General features: G+C 41.1%; 3 protein-coding genes across 4 annotated transcripts; 1 reads left to right on the forward strand and 2 right to left on the reverse strand.

Annotated features, from left to right (window-relative positions):
• The first annotated feature begins 1,140 nt into the window (after positions 1 to 1,140).
• Positions 1,141 to 12,988, forward strand: LOC134658068 (transient receptor potential channel pyrexia-like). Of its 2 annotated transcripts, XM_063513668.1 has the most exons (11): positions 1,141 to 1,195; positions 1,452 to 1,785; positions 2,139 to 2,333; positions 2,943 to 3,160; positions 6,886 to 7,064; positions 7,393 to 7,574; positions 8,100 to 8,331; positions 8,870 to 9,028; positions 9,745 to 10,854; positions 11,327 to 11,587; positions 12,132 to 12,988. In XM_063513668.1, the coding sequence occupies exons 1-11, from the start codon at positions 1,156 to 1,158 to the stop codon at positions 12,981 to 12,983; spliced, it is 3,762 nt and encodes a 1,253-aa protein (XP_063369738.1). In that variant the 5' UTR covers positions 1,141 to 1,155; the 3' UTR covers positions 12,984 to 12,988. The 2 variants fall into 2 exon arrangements, with proteins under 2 accessions (XP_063369738.1, XP_063369739.1); XM_063513669.1 differs by lacking the exons at positions 1,141 to 1,195; positions 1,452 to 1,785; positions 2,139 to 2,333 and adding an exon at positions 2,612 to 2,624.
• Positions 3,875 to 6,040, reverse strand: LOC134658069 (dynein light chain roadblock-type 2-like). Its single transcript, XM_063513670.1, has 4 exons — positions 6,017 to 6,040; positions 4,919 to 4,997; positions 4,507 to 4,607; positions 3,875 to 3,982 (listed from the first exon to the last, which is right to left on the reverse strand). The coding sequence occupies exons 1-4, from the start codon at positions 6,038 to 6,040 to the stop codon at positions 3,875 to 3,877; spliced, it is 312 nt and encodes a 103-aa protein (XP_063369740.1).
• A 718-nt stretch (positions 12,989 to 13,706) lies between the features above and the next one.
• LOC134658097 (dynein light chain roadblock-type 1-like) lies at positions 13,707 to 19,305 on the reverse strand. The gene is made up of 4 exons (XM_063513704.1): positions 19,227 to 19,305; positions 14,704 to 14,791; positions 14,503 to 14,603; positions 13,707 to 13,841 (listed from the first exon to the last, which is right to left on the reverse strand). Exons 1-4 carry the CDS (start codon positions 19,281 to 19,283, stop codon positions 13,707 to 13,709), a joined length of 381 nt encoding a protein of 126 aa, XP_063369774.1. The 5' UTR covers positions 19,284 to 19,305.
• Positions 19,306 to 20,336: the final 1,031 nt, after the last annotated feature.

The following is a 20,336-nucleotide window of genomic DNA, read 5'->3' on the forward strand; positions in this document are numbered from 1 at the left end:
ATTGAAGTACGTCGCGTGTCGGTCTCACTCCCTCTTTGGGTATTTCTAATTCATTGTTTCATTTTGAAAGGATTTTTGAGGGGTTCATGTCACAGAGAGTCGGTGAGTGGTACAAACTCAACGCATTTCTCGGTGGACCTTTTGTCGTTGCAATAAGGTTTGTAGTTAGGCAGTTGACAGTGTGGATCATTACTCGTTTCTTCATTTGACTCATTTGAGTTTTGAGTGTCGGCGAGCAGGCGAGCACCTAGCGCCTCGCGCGATCCAGGGACTCTGTTGCGAGTTGTGAGAAGTGTATAACTTTTGAGGGTCGCGAGACTCGCGAGTGAATTTGAACGGATAAGAGTTTTTTTTTAAATTTGAAGCGAGTTAATGATTTGTGTGGCAAGAGGTGTTTGTGATGCGCGCGAGTAAATGAGTAAAATGAATAGAGGAGTGAAGTAAGACATTTTTGCGGTACGAAGTACTGCGACAAATTAACAAAATGAGTGGTACAAATGAGGTGCCTCACGAGTGAGCGACTCAACACTAATAAGAAGTGTCATATGTAAGTATGTATCACAATACTGTACCTATATAATCCTTTAACTATTGTTTAGTTTTCCATCCAAACTTAACCTTGGCAGAGATGAGTGTCCAACGATAGCTCGAGGAATGACTGTCTGTATACATAATAATACAAACTTATCATTGCGTCTGAGAGAGGCGCCGATAGTTGTCAACACAGCGAATGATCTATGAGATTGTGTTAGTTTTAAATTTGGCCGCTGTTAATTTTAAGTTTGTTAAAGTACTTGCATGTGTTTTAGTTTCTTATCAACTTTAATGCGGTTCGGACGTTAAAATACTGGAGTAAATGAGTAACTTAACCTCAAAAATAGTTTATACTGAAATGAACTTTATAATTGACGTGTCAAGGTTGTTTTTCTAAGTGTTATAGATTGGCAGTGACCGGCAAAATAGTTGTGCAAATTAGTATGTGTTTGTGTCAATTTTAAATGTTTAGGTATATTGTTATTAAAATAACAGGTTTTATTGATTGAATGATTTTATTATTACTGTGAAGTGATGGAGTTTCCTGTGTTTGAGAGTTTTAAATTGTTTGTATTTCCTTAATAAATTAAATTAGACAGCGCAGCGCGTGGTTGTCAATAAATGTGCACTAAAGGTGTGTTTTCATCATTATTTTCGACAGGTAATTTTGCGATGACTCACCTTTTTTGTGCAAATCAAATTAGTACTATTGATTAATTTATGTTCTAAAACTTCTTGTAAAGTTTTAAATTCTCATAATTAAATTAAATCCATACCTACTAATCTTACCATTGCGTTGTGAAAGTATCTAACTCTGTTTGTCTGTTATTTCTTTTTTACCTACTTTTTAACCGATGCACCGATTTTGCAATGTTTCTTTTTATCTATAAAAAGTCATAAGCAACTTTAAATTTCAGATGTCGAACGCGGCGTGCCCGACAACGATGCGACCCAGCTCCGTCCGCTACTGTCCCGGCCCCGGCGTCCCGGCCAGGGGAATGCCAGTGGCCAAAACCCTAGCAGCCAGGGTAGCACTCAGGCTAGCCAGGGCCGGAACACCCCTAGTCCGGGGCAGGGTAACCGGACAACACAGGGTAGCCAGGGCCAGAACACCCCTAGTCCGGGGCAGGGTAACCGGACAACCCAGGGTAGCCAGGGTAACCAGAGCCCAAGGCAAGGCAGTAACTGCCAGGCTAGCCCTGTTGTCGGTCACGATGTTGGAGTTAGAAAGGGAGCCGCGGTGGTTCCAGAGTAAGTAATTTATAATAAGAAGTATTTATGTAATTTACTCGTATACCATTCCGTATTCCGTTATGCTTGCGTGGTAATGTGAATCACAATTTACACGACACAAAGCCACGGACAGACAGACGGACATGGTGATACTATAACGGTTCCCAGTTGACTAAAAGTGCCAGAATTTAATAATAAGTAGTGTAGAGTTCGTCCAGACTTAATTGGCGAATGTGCAGAGTGGCTTTCGTGATGATAAGTTCGCATGCAACGCGTTTACAAACATTCGTAACTTTTTCATCAGATCCGGACGAACCTTTGAAGTGTAGTAATTTTAGAATTCTAATCTAGCAATTATTTTTTCCTTTCAGGCGTCCTGCTCTCACTGTAGTCATCCCACCACCACCAGCACCGGACTCCCAAGCCAGCACCCCAACCCCAACCCCTCAGACGGAGACAGCCACCTCGTTCCAGAAGAAATGGCGCCGCAGCGACCGGCGCCTGCGCAGACTTAACACCGAACTGCTGGAGGCTATTGAAACTCATGATATCGAAGAGGTGGAAAGGTGGGTTCCATTAGCCTTATTTCTAGACCTTGCTGCCAGTTTATAAGGTCTACAGACAATGAAAATCACAAGGCCAATCTCCCCTAAGGGTGGATTCGCTATCTCGAAAATTGACATTGGGCCAATGTGCAGGCAGCTCCGTATAGTGCCAAACTGGCAATGGATATATAACCTTAAAAATATTGGTGCTACTGTTGTTTTAAACAGCTCACTGACTCCAAGATCTGACGAGGAAAGCGAGTTTTATCCAGAATAAATAGCGCAGCAAAACAATTTTGAAGAGGTGGAAATGTACTAGGTTCGCTTAGCCATATTTTACGATTGTTCAAATAACAGTATAAGGCTTTAATAACAGTAAGGTTTCTAAAAAGAAGAGACGCGTTCCATATATAGATTTTCGTACACCCGCCTGTTGACATCTCTATCGCACTCGCATTATTATATTGCTGTCAAGCTCTCACAGTGACATTGACAACAATGACAACCGGTATTATGTCCCAGCAACATAATTATGCGAGTGCAATGAGATGTCAACAGGCGGGTACGAAAATCTATATGGAACGCGTATCTTTTTTTATCGTGTTTCATACGTTTTTCCTTATTTCTTAGGCTGCTCCAACATGGCGCCAATCCCAACGCGACATGTCGTCTGGGGAACGTATCAGCGTGCCACATGGCAGCTTTATCAGGCGGCGACGCTATGGCGCTGCTGCTGCGTCATGGCGCCGAGAAACACCGCTTGGACAAGCTAGGCCGCACGCCGCTGCACTTAGCTGCCTATGCTGGGAACTCCAGGCAGGTGGCCATCATGCTGGATTTTCCTGAAGGTGCGTTTCTATAGAATTGAGCAGGATTATGCAGGATCAATCTTGAGGCGCCACTTTTTCACTGGACTGTGAGCATAGTAGCGCTACCCCCTCTGCCACAAATATACGGTAGTTTTACTCCATTTTCCAGTCAAAGTGTCTTTGTGTGACGTCCGTGTCTTTGAACGGACCAATCACCGGCACGGGACTCGCTCACCTCGTCCCCCGCACCCCAGTATTTTTGGCAGCATCGGTTTCATGAAATAATTGCTCTAAACTCCGTCTAGAGGATTCCTAGCTCGAACTTATTTAGGAGAATGGCGTAATGCTATAAAACAGCTTGACTTATAAGGTTGGCCTTAATATATCTGCAGAACCTAAAGCAGTGGGGTTTAAAATCCAGAGAACCCTTACCTTATTAGGTGTGTGGTTTTTCTGCCTCGTTTGAAGTCACGTAGCAGTAATCGTAATGCATCGTGCAAGATTGTCAAGCTATGTTTTTGACGCGTTAATGGATAGGTACCGAGGCCAAAAATTTTTAAATAATGGCGACCATTTCAGAAACTTCGTTTTATTTTGCTAAATGGAGAGATGATAAAATCCTAAGCTACTTTTATTACCAATTAGGTAGTTATAGCCAGAGTATTTCAAATAAAAGTGGCAAAGAAAGTTTCGCTAGTTCTCTCCAATTTCAATTTTAAGTCTGAAACTTCAAGGTCTATTTCACCTTGGTTCCTAAGATTTCCTCATGACGACGATGATGTGGAACTCGTTGTCGGGCACCACCACCGCCTCCGTCTTCTTGGAGACCATCCTTAGCACCACCAGGTCGTCCAGCACGTCCTGGAATACATGATGATGATAAGGCCCTCCCTAGGCCCCAGGCCCTGTAGTAAGTATTAGCTGCCCCTTTATCAGCACCCGCCATATAGGTAGACTGCCGAGTGCCACCCCTAATATCTCGCCGCTCTCTAGGCCGGGGTCTACTTGGCCTTGGGGCAAATCCGCCACTGGATGAATATGAGGATGATGGAATGGATACTTGTAAACAACGGTTGTGACAGGGACTGTATTTTAATAACATTATGGTTGTAAATAAAGCCCTGCTCGTGACCGTAGCCTCGCAAAATATTTAATTATTATATAATGTTTCGTCCAAACTGTTTAAATAGTCAATTTAATCAGATGGCGTGGACGCAAAAATTAAATTGAAGGACATTTGGCTCACTTATTCTACAATGAAGTAATTGTGTACGGTGTAGAACTGTAGACGCTAGATGAGATTGACGGCATTTTTTTTCTGATCAAATTATCAATTTCTTTCTTCTTGTGTTAAAACGCACTGTACAGAGTTATAATAGACTCACCACTTCCTTAATCGCATTCATCGCGTAGTTGGATAGACTCCTCATGTGCGTGGAGTAGGTGGCCGCCGTTAAACTGTCCAGTGTTGTTGTCTCTGGGAACCCTGATAAAAAAACAGCGAACAGCGAAGTTGACGACTCGTTGTCTCCGGTATTTGCGGCTACTTTCCAGAACTAGTGCGGGAAATAGCACTTTCCGTGCATATGTCAAAAGTTTAAAGTGCCATATCATATGTACTGTAAAACGTTGTACGATACACGTGCGAATAGGTAATTCGCAACTCGGGTCGATTTAAAACACTCCCTTCGGTCGAGTTTTAATTTATCGCCACTCGTTTAGAATTTCCTCTTTTCCGCACTTGTATCGTAAATAACTATTACATGGGTTTATTTATTATTGATTTTATTTAATTACCTTCGCAATTCACAATGATGGTTCCAACCACGTTTGCGTTTTCATTGATCCTGACCATGGTCCCAGTCGCATGTTCTCCCTGCAAGAATATTTTATATTACATTTAGGTAGAGTCTGTGCGGAAAGAGAAGAGTCGTGAAATGTATGGGATCCAATACATACGACTCTTCTCTTTCCGCACAGACTCGTATTTGAATACGTAAATACTTCACTCAGACACAGAAAGGGAGAGCTTTGCTCCATCTGCTCTACCGATCTTCTGTAACAGGAGTAGAGTTGGGAAGCGACGAAAGAGCTTGTAGACCAGGGGTTTTCAAAGGCGCGACCACATTTTAAGTGGGGCGCGGGGCCTCGGGAAATTTGAACACGATTACCTAACGCTACGTCTTACGTAGGCGGACAACGCGCGAACGCCGCGCGGCCGCCGCGCCGCTTCGCGCCTAAATCGCTCACGTACGAGTAGGACATACCTATACGTATCAACGGTTTGTTTCATCCTCGCCGCGCCGCGCCGCGCCGCGCCGCGCCGCGCCGCGTTCGCGCGTTTTCCGCCTACGTAAGCCGTAGCGTAAGTGTTAGGCCTGAGTGGACGCTCGAGTTGGGCGTGCAGCGGGGCGGGGCGTGCGGCGTCATGTTAAACAAATGCAAGCGTATAGGAGCGGCCTTAGTGCACGCTACTAACATCACTCGTGAGCCCGACGCCACGCCGCTCGCCCCGCCGAACGCTCCGCTTCGAGCGTCCACTCAGGCCTTACACTAAAATAGTTCTCCGATTCCTTGCATCGAAGCGAAGGGGGGCGTGGGAACTTCATTTTAGGCAGCAGGGAGGCGTGCCTAAAAAATGTTTGGGAACCCCTGTTGTAGACGGTCTTACCTGATACACGCTCTTACCCACATTGACCTTAAGCTGTTACTTATACTGTGGAACAAACATACGTACGTTTCTTATGCCAGATAACATTTCCTCGGAAAAACCTGGACAGGGAATGGACAGGGACATCTTGCTTTGTCTTTTTGAAGAACTTCATCGTTTCGATCGATTTGGCTGTCTTTGAAAAGAATAGAATAGCATAGCAGATAGACTTTATCTTTACTTACCATAAAATTTTGAGCAATTTCCATAGTGCTTGCTTCCGCTTCTTTAAAAATCACTATAAAATAAAAGTATCCAACCACTTGACAATGTTCTGACAGAATTATTGAGAATACAACGGTTTTTATTTTGTGTCAATCTCATTTCTTTTTTCACAGTCATTTATATAAAAGGTTCAATGTCTCTCTAATGCATTATCATAGAGGCTGTGCGGAAAGAGAAGAGTCGTGGAATGCAAGGAAGCCCATTCATTTCACGAAGTTGCGGTGAAGTTTGTCAAAGGACTGTCTCATTTCAAACCTTTCAAACATAGACAGAGAGAATCATACTATATTTGTCTTACACTAGTACTAGCACCCAAAAGAAAAGGATGAGTATAGTTTTCCTGGTTCTTACTGACTGACAAATAACCGCCATACAAACGAAACATCCAAAATTTACTCCTGATGACACTTCTCGGTACAAAGTGAGACATGTCGAGCGTTTTTCGACTTAAAATATACGTGAGTGACCCGTTTCTTAATATATTTACTACTGAAATTTGAACCTAAACTGTAGGAAATAGAGTTGATTTTGCGTTGTTTGAAAATTGAACGGAATAAAGCAAAAGCGACTCTGTTCCAATTGAACATGGTTTAAATTACATCGAACTGAATAGGTACTATAAGTAGGACATTGGGCCTTAGGAGGTTAAACCCCCATCTCAAGTTACTCCCATGTTTATTTCCAGACATGCAATTGGACGAAACAAAGCAAAAGCGACTCTGTACCAATTGAACATGGTTTAAATTACATCGAACTGAATAGATACTATAGGAAGTTGGGCCTTATGTGGTTAAACCCCCATCTCATGTTACTCCCATGTTTGTTCCAGACATGCAAGTTCGCGTGGAAAGCGACATGTCCTCAGGCACGGAGGAAGACGTGAAGAAACTCTGCCAGGTCACCAGACAGCTGGTGAACGTGCGTTGCGACCTGGAGGAGGTGCACATACTCGTGCCCAAGAACTGGAAGGACAATATTGATCATGAATGCAAGGACATCAGAGGATCGGTGCGTTGCCATTGCTTAGGCCCACTTGCACCATTCCAACCCGGTGTAAACCGGTTAAACCTGGAGTTACCATGGTTACCAGTACAATTTGACACTGTGTTAACAGTTTAACCGCTTAACTTCGGGTTAGTGGGATGGTGCAACTTTTATGACAGGTCTGTCTGAGAGAAATAATTAAATGCATTAGTGCGTAATTATTTTTCATCGTATTTTGACGGAAAAGTACGAACGTGTCTTGGTATTTTAGTCAGTCTCGGTACAAATATGTCACTTTGCACTTTGTGTGCCCCAATAGCTGTTATTAACTCGAATATAAACGCGTCCACAGCTCCCACTCTTCCAACCAGGCTGGACGCCTCTCCACGTTGCCAGCTCGTGCGGGCGGCGCCACTGCACGCGCCTGCTGCTCGCCGCGGGCGCAGATCCCAACATTCGTGACGTCATGGGCCGCACGCCACTCGACGTTGCCGGCTCGGCATTGTATTTCGACCAAGAGATTGAGGAGCAGCAGTGAGTAATTTAAACCTGGACACTTCATTTTCAGCTGGTACGCGCATCGACCCTGATATAAAGACGTCATGGGCTGCGCGTTACTTGACGTTGCCGGCGTGGCGTATTTTTGAACCAAGACCACCCTAGACCCCCAGGCAAGATGATAATCGTTCGTAGAAAACACCAATTGATAGAAACATAAGTAAGGACATAACATAAGTAAGGAAGTGGTATGATTCGGTAGGTGTCTTCTGTCAACGATTGACATTAAGGACCCAGGACATTTTTTAAGGAGCTATATACCTACTATATTCCTTGTAGGGGGTAGTAGTTGTAGTTTGGGGTCTTTTCCACTACATCACTATACACGACATAAGTATACGCTCATTTTTACGAAAGCCACCGTAATCATTTAGAAAAACTTTCTAAAAATATTTTTTTTTTAATTAGGTTTTCTTTCTTTTTGCAAAATCAGAGGAAAAACTTGCATTCTTGAATTCTTATATCAACTGATTTAAAAAAATTCCATATCTCATATTCCAGCTTCGTCGACGTCCTAAAAATGCTCCTCAAAGCCAAAGGGCAGTTCCACACGATGCGCAAAGAGAAGGGAGTGACCGACGTAGACACCCCTCTTCACACGGCAGTCATGCTGGACAGCAAGGAAGCTATAGAGCTTCTGCTGGAGGTTGGGGCACAAGTGTCCTGTCTGAACAGCTCTGGGCTCACCCCACTGCATTTATGCGTAAAGAAAGAGCAAGAAATTGCTTTACAGGTGAGTCATTGTTTTTTAGCTTTAGTTATTTCGGAAGCCGAAGTACAAAAACAGTAGGTGTACAAATAATGGTCCACAATATTGGGGAAGACGTAAGCTCTAGGTAGCGGTTATACCTACTTTGATACGGAACAAATGGCTTCCTCTTTCTTAACATTAATGGTCTGCAGGCCACTACTTGGCGCGGTGGCAGCAGCGGCGAGCGGCGGCAGTAGCCTGGAGCGACACGACCTTTCGTTCCCACCTATCCTCCTAAGGCCCAAGGTCCTACCTATAGTACTTCTTCAGTTCGATGAAATTTAAACCAGATTAAATTGGAACAGAGTTGAATTTCATTTGTTTCGTTTAATTTAAAAAACAAATAAAAATCAACTCTATTCCCTACACTATAGCTGCCAATTTTCATGAGGCTACTATCCTTGGAAGATGGTTAAATTAGTTACCTTAGATTCCATTACATAGTTACATACAGGTCGACCTAATAAAAGCTTGTTAATTAAAAGGCTGTAGTTTTTTAATATCACTAATATTTTAACAGGTACTAGCCAACTACGACTACAAACACGCCGACCCTCTGTCAGCTGTGGTTGACGTCAAAGATGGGGAAGGACACACGGTGCTCCAAGCAGCTATCGAAGCAGAGTGGGTGCCAGGGGTCTGTGTGGCATTGGAGGCTGGTGCCGATGTTACTCTCAGGGTAAGAACTTCTAATTTGGCACGCATAGTGCTTACAATTTAACATACTTCTACTTAGACAATAATAGTTATACTAATAGAATTATAAGCAATATGACTGGATTTACAATAGGATAATTATTACGATAAATGTATTAAGTTGCTAAATTATAATGTGTTTTTTGTAAGTGAATATTAATTTGCTTGAACAATGTTTGCCATATCCTGAAACACAAGGGAATCCTAGTTCAGGCACATGTAATAAACTATCACTATTTTTAATTCTTTGTTTTATATGAATGTAACCATGAACTACGTGTTTTTAAATAAATTATGTTTATATACTTGGTCAACCAGATCTTGACAGTAGAAAAAGGCGGCAAATTTGAAAAATGTAGGCGCGAAGGGATATCGTCCCATAGAAAATTTGAATTTCGTCGATTTGGAAAGTTTTATAGAATTTATACAACTCTGTTATTCAGAGTAAAGAATATTAATTTCACGATTTAAGTAAATCCGTTTTGTATTTCCTATACTATGAAATTAATAAAACTTCCTTGAAATTATATTATTTTCTATCGCCTAGAAAAAAAATGTAAAAATTAATAGAATTTGATAATCCCGTCTTATAGTAATCAGGTTTTTAATTCGAACAATATTTTTTCTCTTCGTGTATTTACCATTGAAACAAGTAAAGACTGGTAGTGGACTCAACTAACTTTGGTGGAACTATTACAGGCTAATGATGGAGAGACTCCTATCCATTCAGCAGCAGCGATCGGCAACATCGAAGTCCTCAGCGAGATCCTCAGCCTCGCCAAGCAGAGCAAGTTCATCGACTGCCAGAACGATGAAGGAGAGACCCCTCTATTCAAAGCCATCACCAACGGGCACGTAGACTGCGTCCGAGCGCTGCTCAAAGATGGCGCTGCCATCGACCAAACTCTACCAGGAGACATTAATGTTCTCCACGTCGCTGCAGACCACGGGCATTTAGAAATACTGAAATGCCTTCTAGAATATGATCAGAGCTATCAAATGTTGAACGTCCTAACGGCAGCAGACAGGAGAGGCATGGGGCCGATACATTTCGCGGTGTCCGGCAACCATTACGAGTGCGTCAAGTTCCTTCTTGAGAAGAACGCTGATATCCGGCTGAGAACAACTTGTAGCCCTCACAAATCTTCCACTCCTCTCCATATTGCTGCTGCCAAGAACTACTCGGAAGTCGCTAAAGTTATACTGGCTATGGATAAGACGACAATACATGAAGTTAACAGTATGGGCTGGTTCCCTTTACATACAGCAGCGCACCACAGCAGCCGCGAAGTTATAGCTCTGTTGCTAAAAGATGGCGCTAATCTGGCCGGTTACACTGACGGCCCGAAGAAATTCAGGAGAACAGCCATCGACATGCTTTTGAACAATCTATCTAAGCCAACTGAATATTTGGAAGAAGTTTTGGACACGTACATCACTTCGACCACCCAGAACTTACAGGAGAATGACTGTGTTGTTACAGTTGATTTCGCTGTTCTCATTCCCAATGTCTGCGAAATGGAACAGATGAAAGTGATTGAAGCTCTGCTAAAGACTGGAAACAGATATGGTCAGAGAAGGTTACTCGTACACCCATTAGTTGAGAGTTTCCTCTTTTTGAAATGGAAAGTTTTGCTGCCATTTTTCTACACTATTATAGCGTTCTATGCATTTTTCGTCTTCTCGCTGTCTACGTTCGTGGTGTCCGTGTTCTGGTATAAAGACACGGATAAAGTAGCACCTGAATGGCTTAGCCCCCATATATGGGGGTACGTCGTATACTCTGCAGTTTTTCTGGTATTAATACAGGTAAGATTATTATGAAAAGTAAGGTGGTTATCAATTCAATGTTTTGACTTTTGGGCTAAGTTGGGCACTGTAAGGGTCAAAATACTAAAATAAGGGATATAATAAAAGTAACATCCGGAGAACTTCGGGATTCAGAAGCATTGAATTTGCTCTAATCAAAAGTTAGTTGTACTGGGCATTTTCCACAAGTCGACATGTCGACAACCATTGTGTCTATTTTGCGTGAAAAACGAGGTAGCTCTACTCTAGCCACCCCAGCCGGGCTAGCACATGATTGACGCGACAGTATCTCGCGGCGAGATAGACTACCCGTCCCTCTTTTGTTAACACAGGTAGAAAAAGACGGTTAGTCTATCTCGCCGCGAGATACTGTCGCGCCAATCATGTGCTAAGGGTGCTGCTCCTCCATGAAAAGCATAAAGGTAATAAGATACATATACATTTGATGACTACAAAATCCTACCCATTACAGGAGCTCCTATACATGAACGTGAAAAGCAGCCGCTACTTCCTCCAACTAGAAACTTGGGTGAAGTTTGGCTCCATCGGTCTGGCGACACTCCTACCTCCAGCCATCACCATTACCTCCTGGATGGAGAGTGACTGGCCGCGGCATGTGTCCACGGTGGCCTTGCTGCTGTCATGGTTGGAGATGATGTTCCTGCTGTCCAGGTTCCCTAACTGGGGGTATTATGTGCTCATGTTTGGGAAAGTCGCGTCTAATATTGTGAAGGTTTGTTGATTGTAGTTACTGGTTTTGTGTTCCGGTTAGCAGCTACTCTTTAGAAGCTAAGCTAAGCTTAGCCGGTTAGAAGCTATCCGTAGGTCACAAAACTAGCTGTCCAATATGTCATAAGTCATAATAGGTATTATGTGAAAGTTTAGTTTAGACAGCCTAAATTAAGCCCGAAGTTTATATTGCGCAGTAAATTTACTTCTTGGTGTTCAGGAGAGGCAATGTCAATCCTGAGAGAATTTAGTGTTTTTATAATATTTTTACAGTACATATAGTGCTAATTTACCGTCCTAATGCTGTAACTAGCACTATACCGTATGTCGAAAATTTAAAGGGCCATATGTACCTACTGTAAAACGTACAATACACACGCGAAAAGGGATTCGCAACTCGTGCCGATTTAAAACACTGCCTTCGGTCATGTTTTAATTTATCGCCACTCGTTGCGAATTTCCTACTTTTCGCACTTGTATCGTAATATGTACCTACCTACTATTAGAACCTCCATCTCAAGTGTCTAATGTGATATTTTAAATTACAGATTCTCCTAACCTTTGGATTCCTAGTCATCGGTTTCTCATTAAGCTTCATGATCCAGTTCCGATCGACGGAACCCTTCGACGACCCCTGGTCAGCGCTGGTCAAGACCCTGGTCATGATGACCTCAGAATTTGAATATGAGGCCCTTTTTGATGACGGTCACGCCAAAACACTCTCGACATCAATATCCGTGGTCAGATTCATGTTCGTTTTATTCCTAATTCTAGCGGCAATCGTCCTCATGAATCTTATGGTCGGTGTTGCGGTCAACGATATTAATGACTTAGAAATCTTAGGGAACATAAGCAGACTTGCGAAACAAGTAGAGTTTCTAAGCACGTTAGATGTATTAGCCTACAATAGGTTCTTTCAAACGGTATTACCAAAAAGGCTGAATAACCATATCAAGAATAGAAGAAGAGTGTTAGGAACGATTTGTCTGTGTCCAGGGAAACCTAGATGGAGGCACTATCAAGCACTACCCTCAAAGCTGAGAGACGCCATTTTAGACAGAGCCCAAGCTCAAGAGAAGTTGAAGGAAGTTGAGATGGATTTCAAACAATTTAGACAGAAAATGGATGAAATGCATGAAGTTCTTATGAAGAGAGAAAAGAAGAAAAATGTTTTCGCCATTGAAGATAGGCCGGTAAAAATGAAACAAAGATTTGAGGAAATAAATAAGCATTTGAAAAATCTAGATGACGATGTGGAAGAAGTTAAAGATCAACTAGTAGAACATGAAAATACACAAACGTCCGTAAATGAGCTTAATGTTAAAATGGACCAAATGTCGGTAGATATAGAGAATATAAAACAGTTTTTGTTAAGATTAGAAAGTAAGCTAAGCAAATAGCTTGCAAATATCTTGTACGTATAAAATTTTGTATGTTGAGTATTGAAATTAAACAAACTGTTAATTAATGACAACACTTCTTTAACTCGTTACTTAAATTACCTAACCTTAAACATTCTCATTACAATAATAACTATGGTAAGTAATACACAATGGAAAAGATAAATCGCATTCTACCAGACACGGGCTATAACCACAAAAATCGAAGTTCGCAAATTGCGGGCATTTTTCTCTCTCTCTCTAATTACTCCTTCATTGGAGTAAAAGAGAAAGATCCCAGCGATTTGCGAATTTCAGTTTTCGGGGTAGCCCCTCAGAGTATCGCTTAAATGCACGCCAATTTTCCGATTTAAATGGCAGTCCAGAAAAAAAGTCGGCGTCCTAACATTGACGTCGTACCTATTAACCTTTTCAACGCCAAGAGCCACTAAAGTGGTCGAGTGCTGTCGTGCCCATGACGCCAACAGCCACTAAAAAGGCTATGACGGACGCTGTCAAAGCAATTTTCCTGCTGACAGATAAGGTTTATTTTCGCTCTTCATATTGCAACCATTTGGCGTATAAGCCACATTTTAGCATGGGACGAAAAGCGTTGAAAAGGTTAAAAAGAGCATTCGTCCGAGACCCTGATGCTCATTAACTGTTTTTTTAACACTGACCATTAATTCATTCATATTCTATCTACGCTTTGATGACTTTGCTACCATATGACGCAATTCTCACTTATTTCGCCTTCTGTGGGGGTTTCTTATCCTTCTCCCTCTGAACGACGATGATGCTGAACTCCCGGTGCGGGGCCACCATCACTTCTTCCTTGCTGCTCTTTACACGGAACACTAGTGGCTCGTCGAACGGGTCCTGCGTACAGAACGGATACGAATGTGGGTGCAACCGAAATAATTAAGCGGTTTCGCTCCCATACCTACCTATACTAGGGATTGCAAACCGGACTGGTTTTGAACCCGGCCGGATCCGGCCGGATTTTGGCCTCAATCCGGCGGAAGCTGTTCCCTAGAAGTGGCCACGACCTCAGTGATGAGGAAACCGATTCAAGGAGGAGACTTACTTACGGTGCACGGGAATCTCAATCAACACTACGACGATACATATTTCGTCGGTAGATGGCGTCAACTAACAAAGTAAAATTATTCAATGTTAGCATAGAGAAAAAAATACATAGATTGCTCACTCCATACATCAGTTTTAGTACCAAAAAGACTATTAGCATCTAGCATCGAGTAGCGGAACTATCAGTACTCCTATTTGACAATAGATGTAGCACCGACCGGAAAGTCTTATGCTGTTGAGATAAGACTTTCCGGTCGGTGCTACATCTATTGTCAAGTAGCAGTACTGATAGTTCCGCTACTCGATGCTAGATGTAGACACTGAAATTAATAGTCTGAACTGATGTATGGAGTGAGCACTCTTGTCTTACTATATTTTTCTATGATGTTAGTACCTATGTCTCACAACAGTTTAAATTCGACTTTCCTTATATGAAATATAATATACGAACCAGCTCCATGACCAAGTGGTGGATCATGGTGCCCAGACGCTGCATGCGCGTGGCGTACCGCGTGGAGACAGACAGGTTGATGTTCGTTAGGATTGGGGAACCTGTAATATACTGAGTTTAAATGTTGATACCAATACCTAAATATATTTTAAGTACCATTACGTAGTACTGTTACCTATTCTGTACCATTAGTGCCATTACCTTCCTTGTTAGCCATGATGACTGTATCCACAGTATCGCTGTCCATGATCCGGTCCACGATGGGATTCCTTTCGTTCATCAGGGATGTCTGTAAAATATTACACATTATTGTTTGCATGCACATTATTATGGACTCATCATCTTCCTCGCGTTGTCCCGGCATTTTGCACGGCTCATGGGAGCCTGGGGTCCGCTTGGCAACTAATCCCAGTAATTGGCGTGGGCACTAGTTTTTACGAAAGCGACTGCCATCTGACCTTCCAACCCACAGGGTAAACTAGGCCCGTATTGGGATGTTTTTCCTTCACCGAAAAGCGACTGACCGGTAAATATCAAATGATATTTCGTACATAAGGTCCGAAAAACTCATTGGTACGAGCCGGGGTTCGAACCCGCGACCTCCGGATTGCAAGTCGCACGCTCTTACCGCTAGGCCACCAGCGCTTTTTCACATGGACTATGGACCCCATTATTAGGGCGATTCTCAGAGATGACGTTCGGTGCCTGACTTCGGTGCCGATATTTATTTTTTACTTATTTGATACACAACTTTATTTCCTAAAATCTAGCCTTAATATAAAAAATATTGGTAGTGGAGGCCTCCATTAGAACCTTATAGTTTCTTTGATATTTCAGATTTAAAAAACACCGAAATCATGTGCAGGCACTGAAATCAATTTGCGTCACCGAATTCAAAAATGCTTCCACAGAAATCACACTTCAATTTTATATCTAAATTATATTATAATTTATTAATATTTTTTATTCTTATTTGATGATAATTGATATGCGATGTAGCGAGGCTAATGATATAGCATAGCTTACATAAATTTAATAAATAGTTCCTTTGTTTACTCAAGATTTTAAAATAACCAAGTTGCGGCTTATGAAACAACATCTCTAGAAGATATCCCACACTAATTGACTATCCTCATAAAATAGGGCGATCCTGAAACGAATTTCAGACATGTCGACCACAAATTCGCACATAAGTGCGATGAAGAAGAAAATGTTTGTTTCACACAATCCAACGGCACACTCATTAAAAAGAAACTTATGTTACCTACACCCGATAAACAAGATACTTTTGAGTGGTGTTCCATGCTCAAAAATATTTAATGCACTTATAAAACAATGTAACAATACGGAAAACAAGTATTGTGCTAGACTTATAAATATGTAGTATTTTAGAATGACAGAGGTTTAAAGCGTGAACTCCCTCAATTTAAAACTATTTAAAGTTGTTGACTAATGCTTAAAGATCAAATCACCTATTAATTATGATCTCCTGCACCCTCACACATTTGAGCTAAATTGTAACTCCGATATAAATACATCAGACATTGAGGATTGTTAAAACATTGGCTATGTTGGATTTGTGTTCATGGCTATGCTTTAGAAATATTGATCAGTAGGTACGTTCAGTGCCTTTGAAGCGATCTCGACAATAGAAGGCCACTTTATTTGTAATCCCTTGTTTTGTGGGTACACCTTGCATAGTATGTAAAAACACAAGTTATTTTAAACGAAGTGGGATTAACTGCATTTATTTAATATGACTGACACGTTTAAAGGTATCGTGGTGTAGGGTCTCAAGTGATAGAGAGGACAAATTCACATAATATACTCCATTGGTTTGAAGATAAATCAAGACAACAGCGAAAAGAGAGAAAGAAACATTGGGTCTACGATTTTCAACATACGTCTCGTGAAAAAAAACACTACTCATTATAAACTAATGATTTTATTTACTTATACTATGACTTAATTTACGTACAAGCATAGTTTCTTGCGTAAGCGTATCTTGAACTTTTTAGGTGTGATAAGTTAGAAAATACAGTACAACAAACTAGTTTACAAAGCAGGATTTGAATTCGGTGATCACTTTCTTGATATCGGTGGTCAAAAAATCCACCGAAACCAAGGAAATCAACACCAGTGATGTCAAAATTAATCGCTTATTAGCAATTACAGAAATAGTATGAATGATACAGAGGAGATGTAATAATGATGGGTTTAGGTACTTTCGAGGATTTCTTAATCACTTGCATAACGATAAATGCACTAAAACTGTGGAAGAAAATTGCACCACCGATCTCAAAAAAACATAGAACCAAATCCACCGAATGACAGAGAAATATTTAAAAAACTACCTTAGTATACTGTGACTGCACCTCTACTTTATTCAACGGTTAAGGCACAACTAAAGCATACTTTGTTTGAGCCACTGAGTTCCTGGTCTACAATTTTGTAAGAGTACCGACATGGTTTGTAAATTACACCGAAATCAGTCAACAGCCCGGGACACATCGCAAATTTGGTTTTATTCAATGTGTTGAGCAAACACATTACTTTGATATAAAGAATATGATCAGTTAACTAATACCTTATGCGTGAACACCGATAATAACTCCGATATAATGCCCCATCTTGAGTAATAATTTTTTGTTTCAAAAAATCTGGGCGCGGGACACGCCCACCGAACATCATTTTTCGCATTTGGATATTTTTTTGATGTACAGTAGAGTCCGATTAGTACGACTTCGCATATAACAACCAACCGCTTATAGCGACGTAAGTATAGGCACTTGTTTGGTTTTAGTACGAGCTACTATGAAAGTACAACCGTTTATTACGACTCCGCTTATAACGACCGATCGCTTTTAACGACGGAAATTGAGTCAAAATCCGTCCGTCAAGTCCGGTTACAACGACGAGCGACGTGGTTTTTACATATAAATAGTTGGTAAAAAGCTTACTCTGTCCCGCGCACCGCACCTAACTCCCCTCCCCCTTTTGCCTATACGCCGCACATACGCATCAAGATGAAATAGTCATGTGACTTTTCGTAATCTTGCAAACTAAATAAAACCCAATTCCCATTATTCAATTGAGCTTAAACTTTACATACATAATTATGTACATAAGTTAGGTACAATGAAATATTTTGGTAGGTACCTTCGAGCTGATCTATGGACACAGGAGATGGACATAGGATCTGTGTGATAAAACAACGTCAGCTGGATTAGATCCCCAAGAATTACGACTTTTTATTTTACGCGATTCGAGTAATTTGCGGATGACGACTACGCGTACTTTTCAAGGTACCTTGAAAAGTGGCTTCTTCTAAGCACACAAGTCTCTCCATTTAAGACAAAGTGTTGTAATACTAACGTAAATAAATATTTTAAAGGAAATGGTTTTTTTTCTTTGATTGTCGCATAAGTATTAATAAATACAAAATGACGTAATTATTTTGATTAAAATATATATTAAAATTGGCAGTTCGTTTTATACGACGTCCGGTTAGTACGACGTAACATCAGCGGTCCCTTGGGCGTCGTTATAACCGGACTCTACTGTATTATATAAACAATAAATAAATAGTTTGATAGTGTCCCAGACAGAATATATGCTGAAAAACATGCCTGAATTAATTCAGATTTATTGAACAGTAAATTCAATACCTTTTTGCCCCGGACACGTAAAAATGGCCCTCCTGAGAAATGCCCATTACCTATTTAGACTGTGACACGTGACAAATGGGGTCCCTTCGTTTCCCATAAAATTTTAAGCCACAATGTATTGTTTGTCATATTATCATAAAACTGAAACCGTTAACTTTTCAGGATTTTCGTACGGTTATCTTATAGATTTATTTGTAAGGTTAGGTTAGGTTTGTTTCATGGCAATCCTGAAAAGTGACGCGTTTCTGAACCAAATGAATTATGACTAACGAAAATGCGGGCACACAATACATTATGATTATGACTTAAAACTTTTTGGGAAACAATAGAGACCCGTGACAAATAGTATCCTCGTAAGGCCCACGATCCTACCAGTAGTACAGTCACTGCCAAAATATGTTGCACAACGAAGGCCGCAAAAATATCTGACACGATCTCATTTGTAGAACCATAAGAGCGTGTCACATATTTTTGCGGCCTTCGAAGAGTAACATATTATTGCAAGTGACTGTACTCAATAGTTAAATGTAAACAATTTTCTAATTATTCGCTCGATACAAAACAAAAGAAATTCAACCATATTTCCTTCACTAGTGATTTCTAATTTAAAAATGGCATTTTGTATGGTGGACCTTACGAGATAGGAACTAGTGGCACTGTGTAATGTAGATCACACGACCCAGCTGCGACTCCGCCATTTTGGAAAAAAAAAACAAAACACAATCGACATTCAATGATCGACAGCGAATCTGCTAGAGTTAGACCAAGAAAAGTCTGCAGCGACTTTGATAGCCTACGCAGGTAAGTGTTATTTTAAAAGTCAAACTTTTATGAAATTGTATGACGTAAAATAACACTTGCACTGCGTGGGCTATCAAAATCGCTGCAGACTTTTCTTGGTCTAACTCTAGCAAAATTTCACGAGAATCGGTTGAGAAATGTGAGTTTAAGAGGAGAACTGCCGTGCCGGACACACAGGCGGGTAGGTACGAAAGCTTTTTGCCTAAGCTGAAATGGAGACCGCCGCTTTCGCTCGGCCATTTGTTAAGAAATTACCGTATGAACTAAAAACGTGTCTTTGTCGTCTTTTAATAACTTCTGCATAATCTTCATTTCGTCTCGCAGCTATTATTTGTATTCAGTAATGTTGACTAATGTTGAGTGAACAATTCGAAATCCAGCAGGCTATGAAATGAACTGTGGATTGCAAATAGCTACAATTTAAGTTTATATCATGCATAAGATCCCACCTCGAATACGATTTTTTTTTGTTGGTTGAAAAATTACTCTAAAAACTCTAAATATATAGACGCAAACATGATTATTAAATTAGGTAAGCTAAGTACTTATTGGCAAGGTGCGCAGTCGGTGGAGGGGGAAGTGGCGCTGATCGTCACAAACACAGGTAATCTTATGGAATGTCTGACATTAGTACTAGCGGCAGCCGCTTGAACTAATTTTACTCCATAAGATTTAACGTAGAAAGTCTGCCAAAATGAGGGCAGCACCAGTCGTGCACCTAGCGAATTTTAATTTAGTTTAACATCTCACGTTAGATGGCGCTGTTTCATTTAGCTGAATGTTATAGATATACCTACGCACAGTTATGACTTTGATAGTAACAGTGATTCGTCTCAGGAATCAATAGACAGCAAGGAAAACCATTTCAAGTTAAGTCAGCAGCAGAAGTTGCTAAGCGGGCGAGGTGTTCATAACCTTGACGCGCTCTTGTTCTCTTAACAATAAAGTGGCGTCAAGATTATTTTGAACACCTCGCCCGCTTAGTAACTATTGCTGCTGACTGACTGTACCTAGGCAAAGTTGCACCCGTGACTCCCGTGAGGCCGTGATGAGGCAATGTTAAGGGGCCCACTGATTAATTACCAGCCCGCCGGACGGTTTCGGCCTGTCAGTTGTTCGGAACTGTCAACTTTTTGTTCTAACTGACAGGCCGATACCGTCCGGCGGACTGGTAATCAGTGGGCCCCTTTAAGCAATACGATATCTCGTGCAGTGTAAAATGGCTTTAGAAAACCGTAGCCACAGTGAAATAGTTGTCAGAATTGTTTAATATCATTTACTAATAGTTTTAGATATATTTGCTTTCTTATTTTGATAATTTGATATATTTTTGTAACTAGGTAGTTTAGTTTTTGGTACTCAGTA

Source organism: Cydia amplana, chromosome 21 (genome assembly GCF_948474715.1).
Source record: "Cydia amplana chromosome 21, ilCydAmpl1.1, whole genome shotgun sequence".
NCBI lineage: Eukaryota > Metazoa > Arthropoda > Insecta > Lepidoptera > Tortricidae > Cydia > Cydia amplana.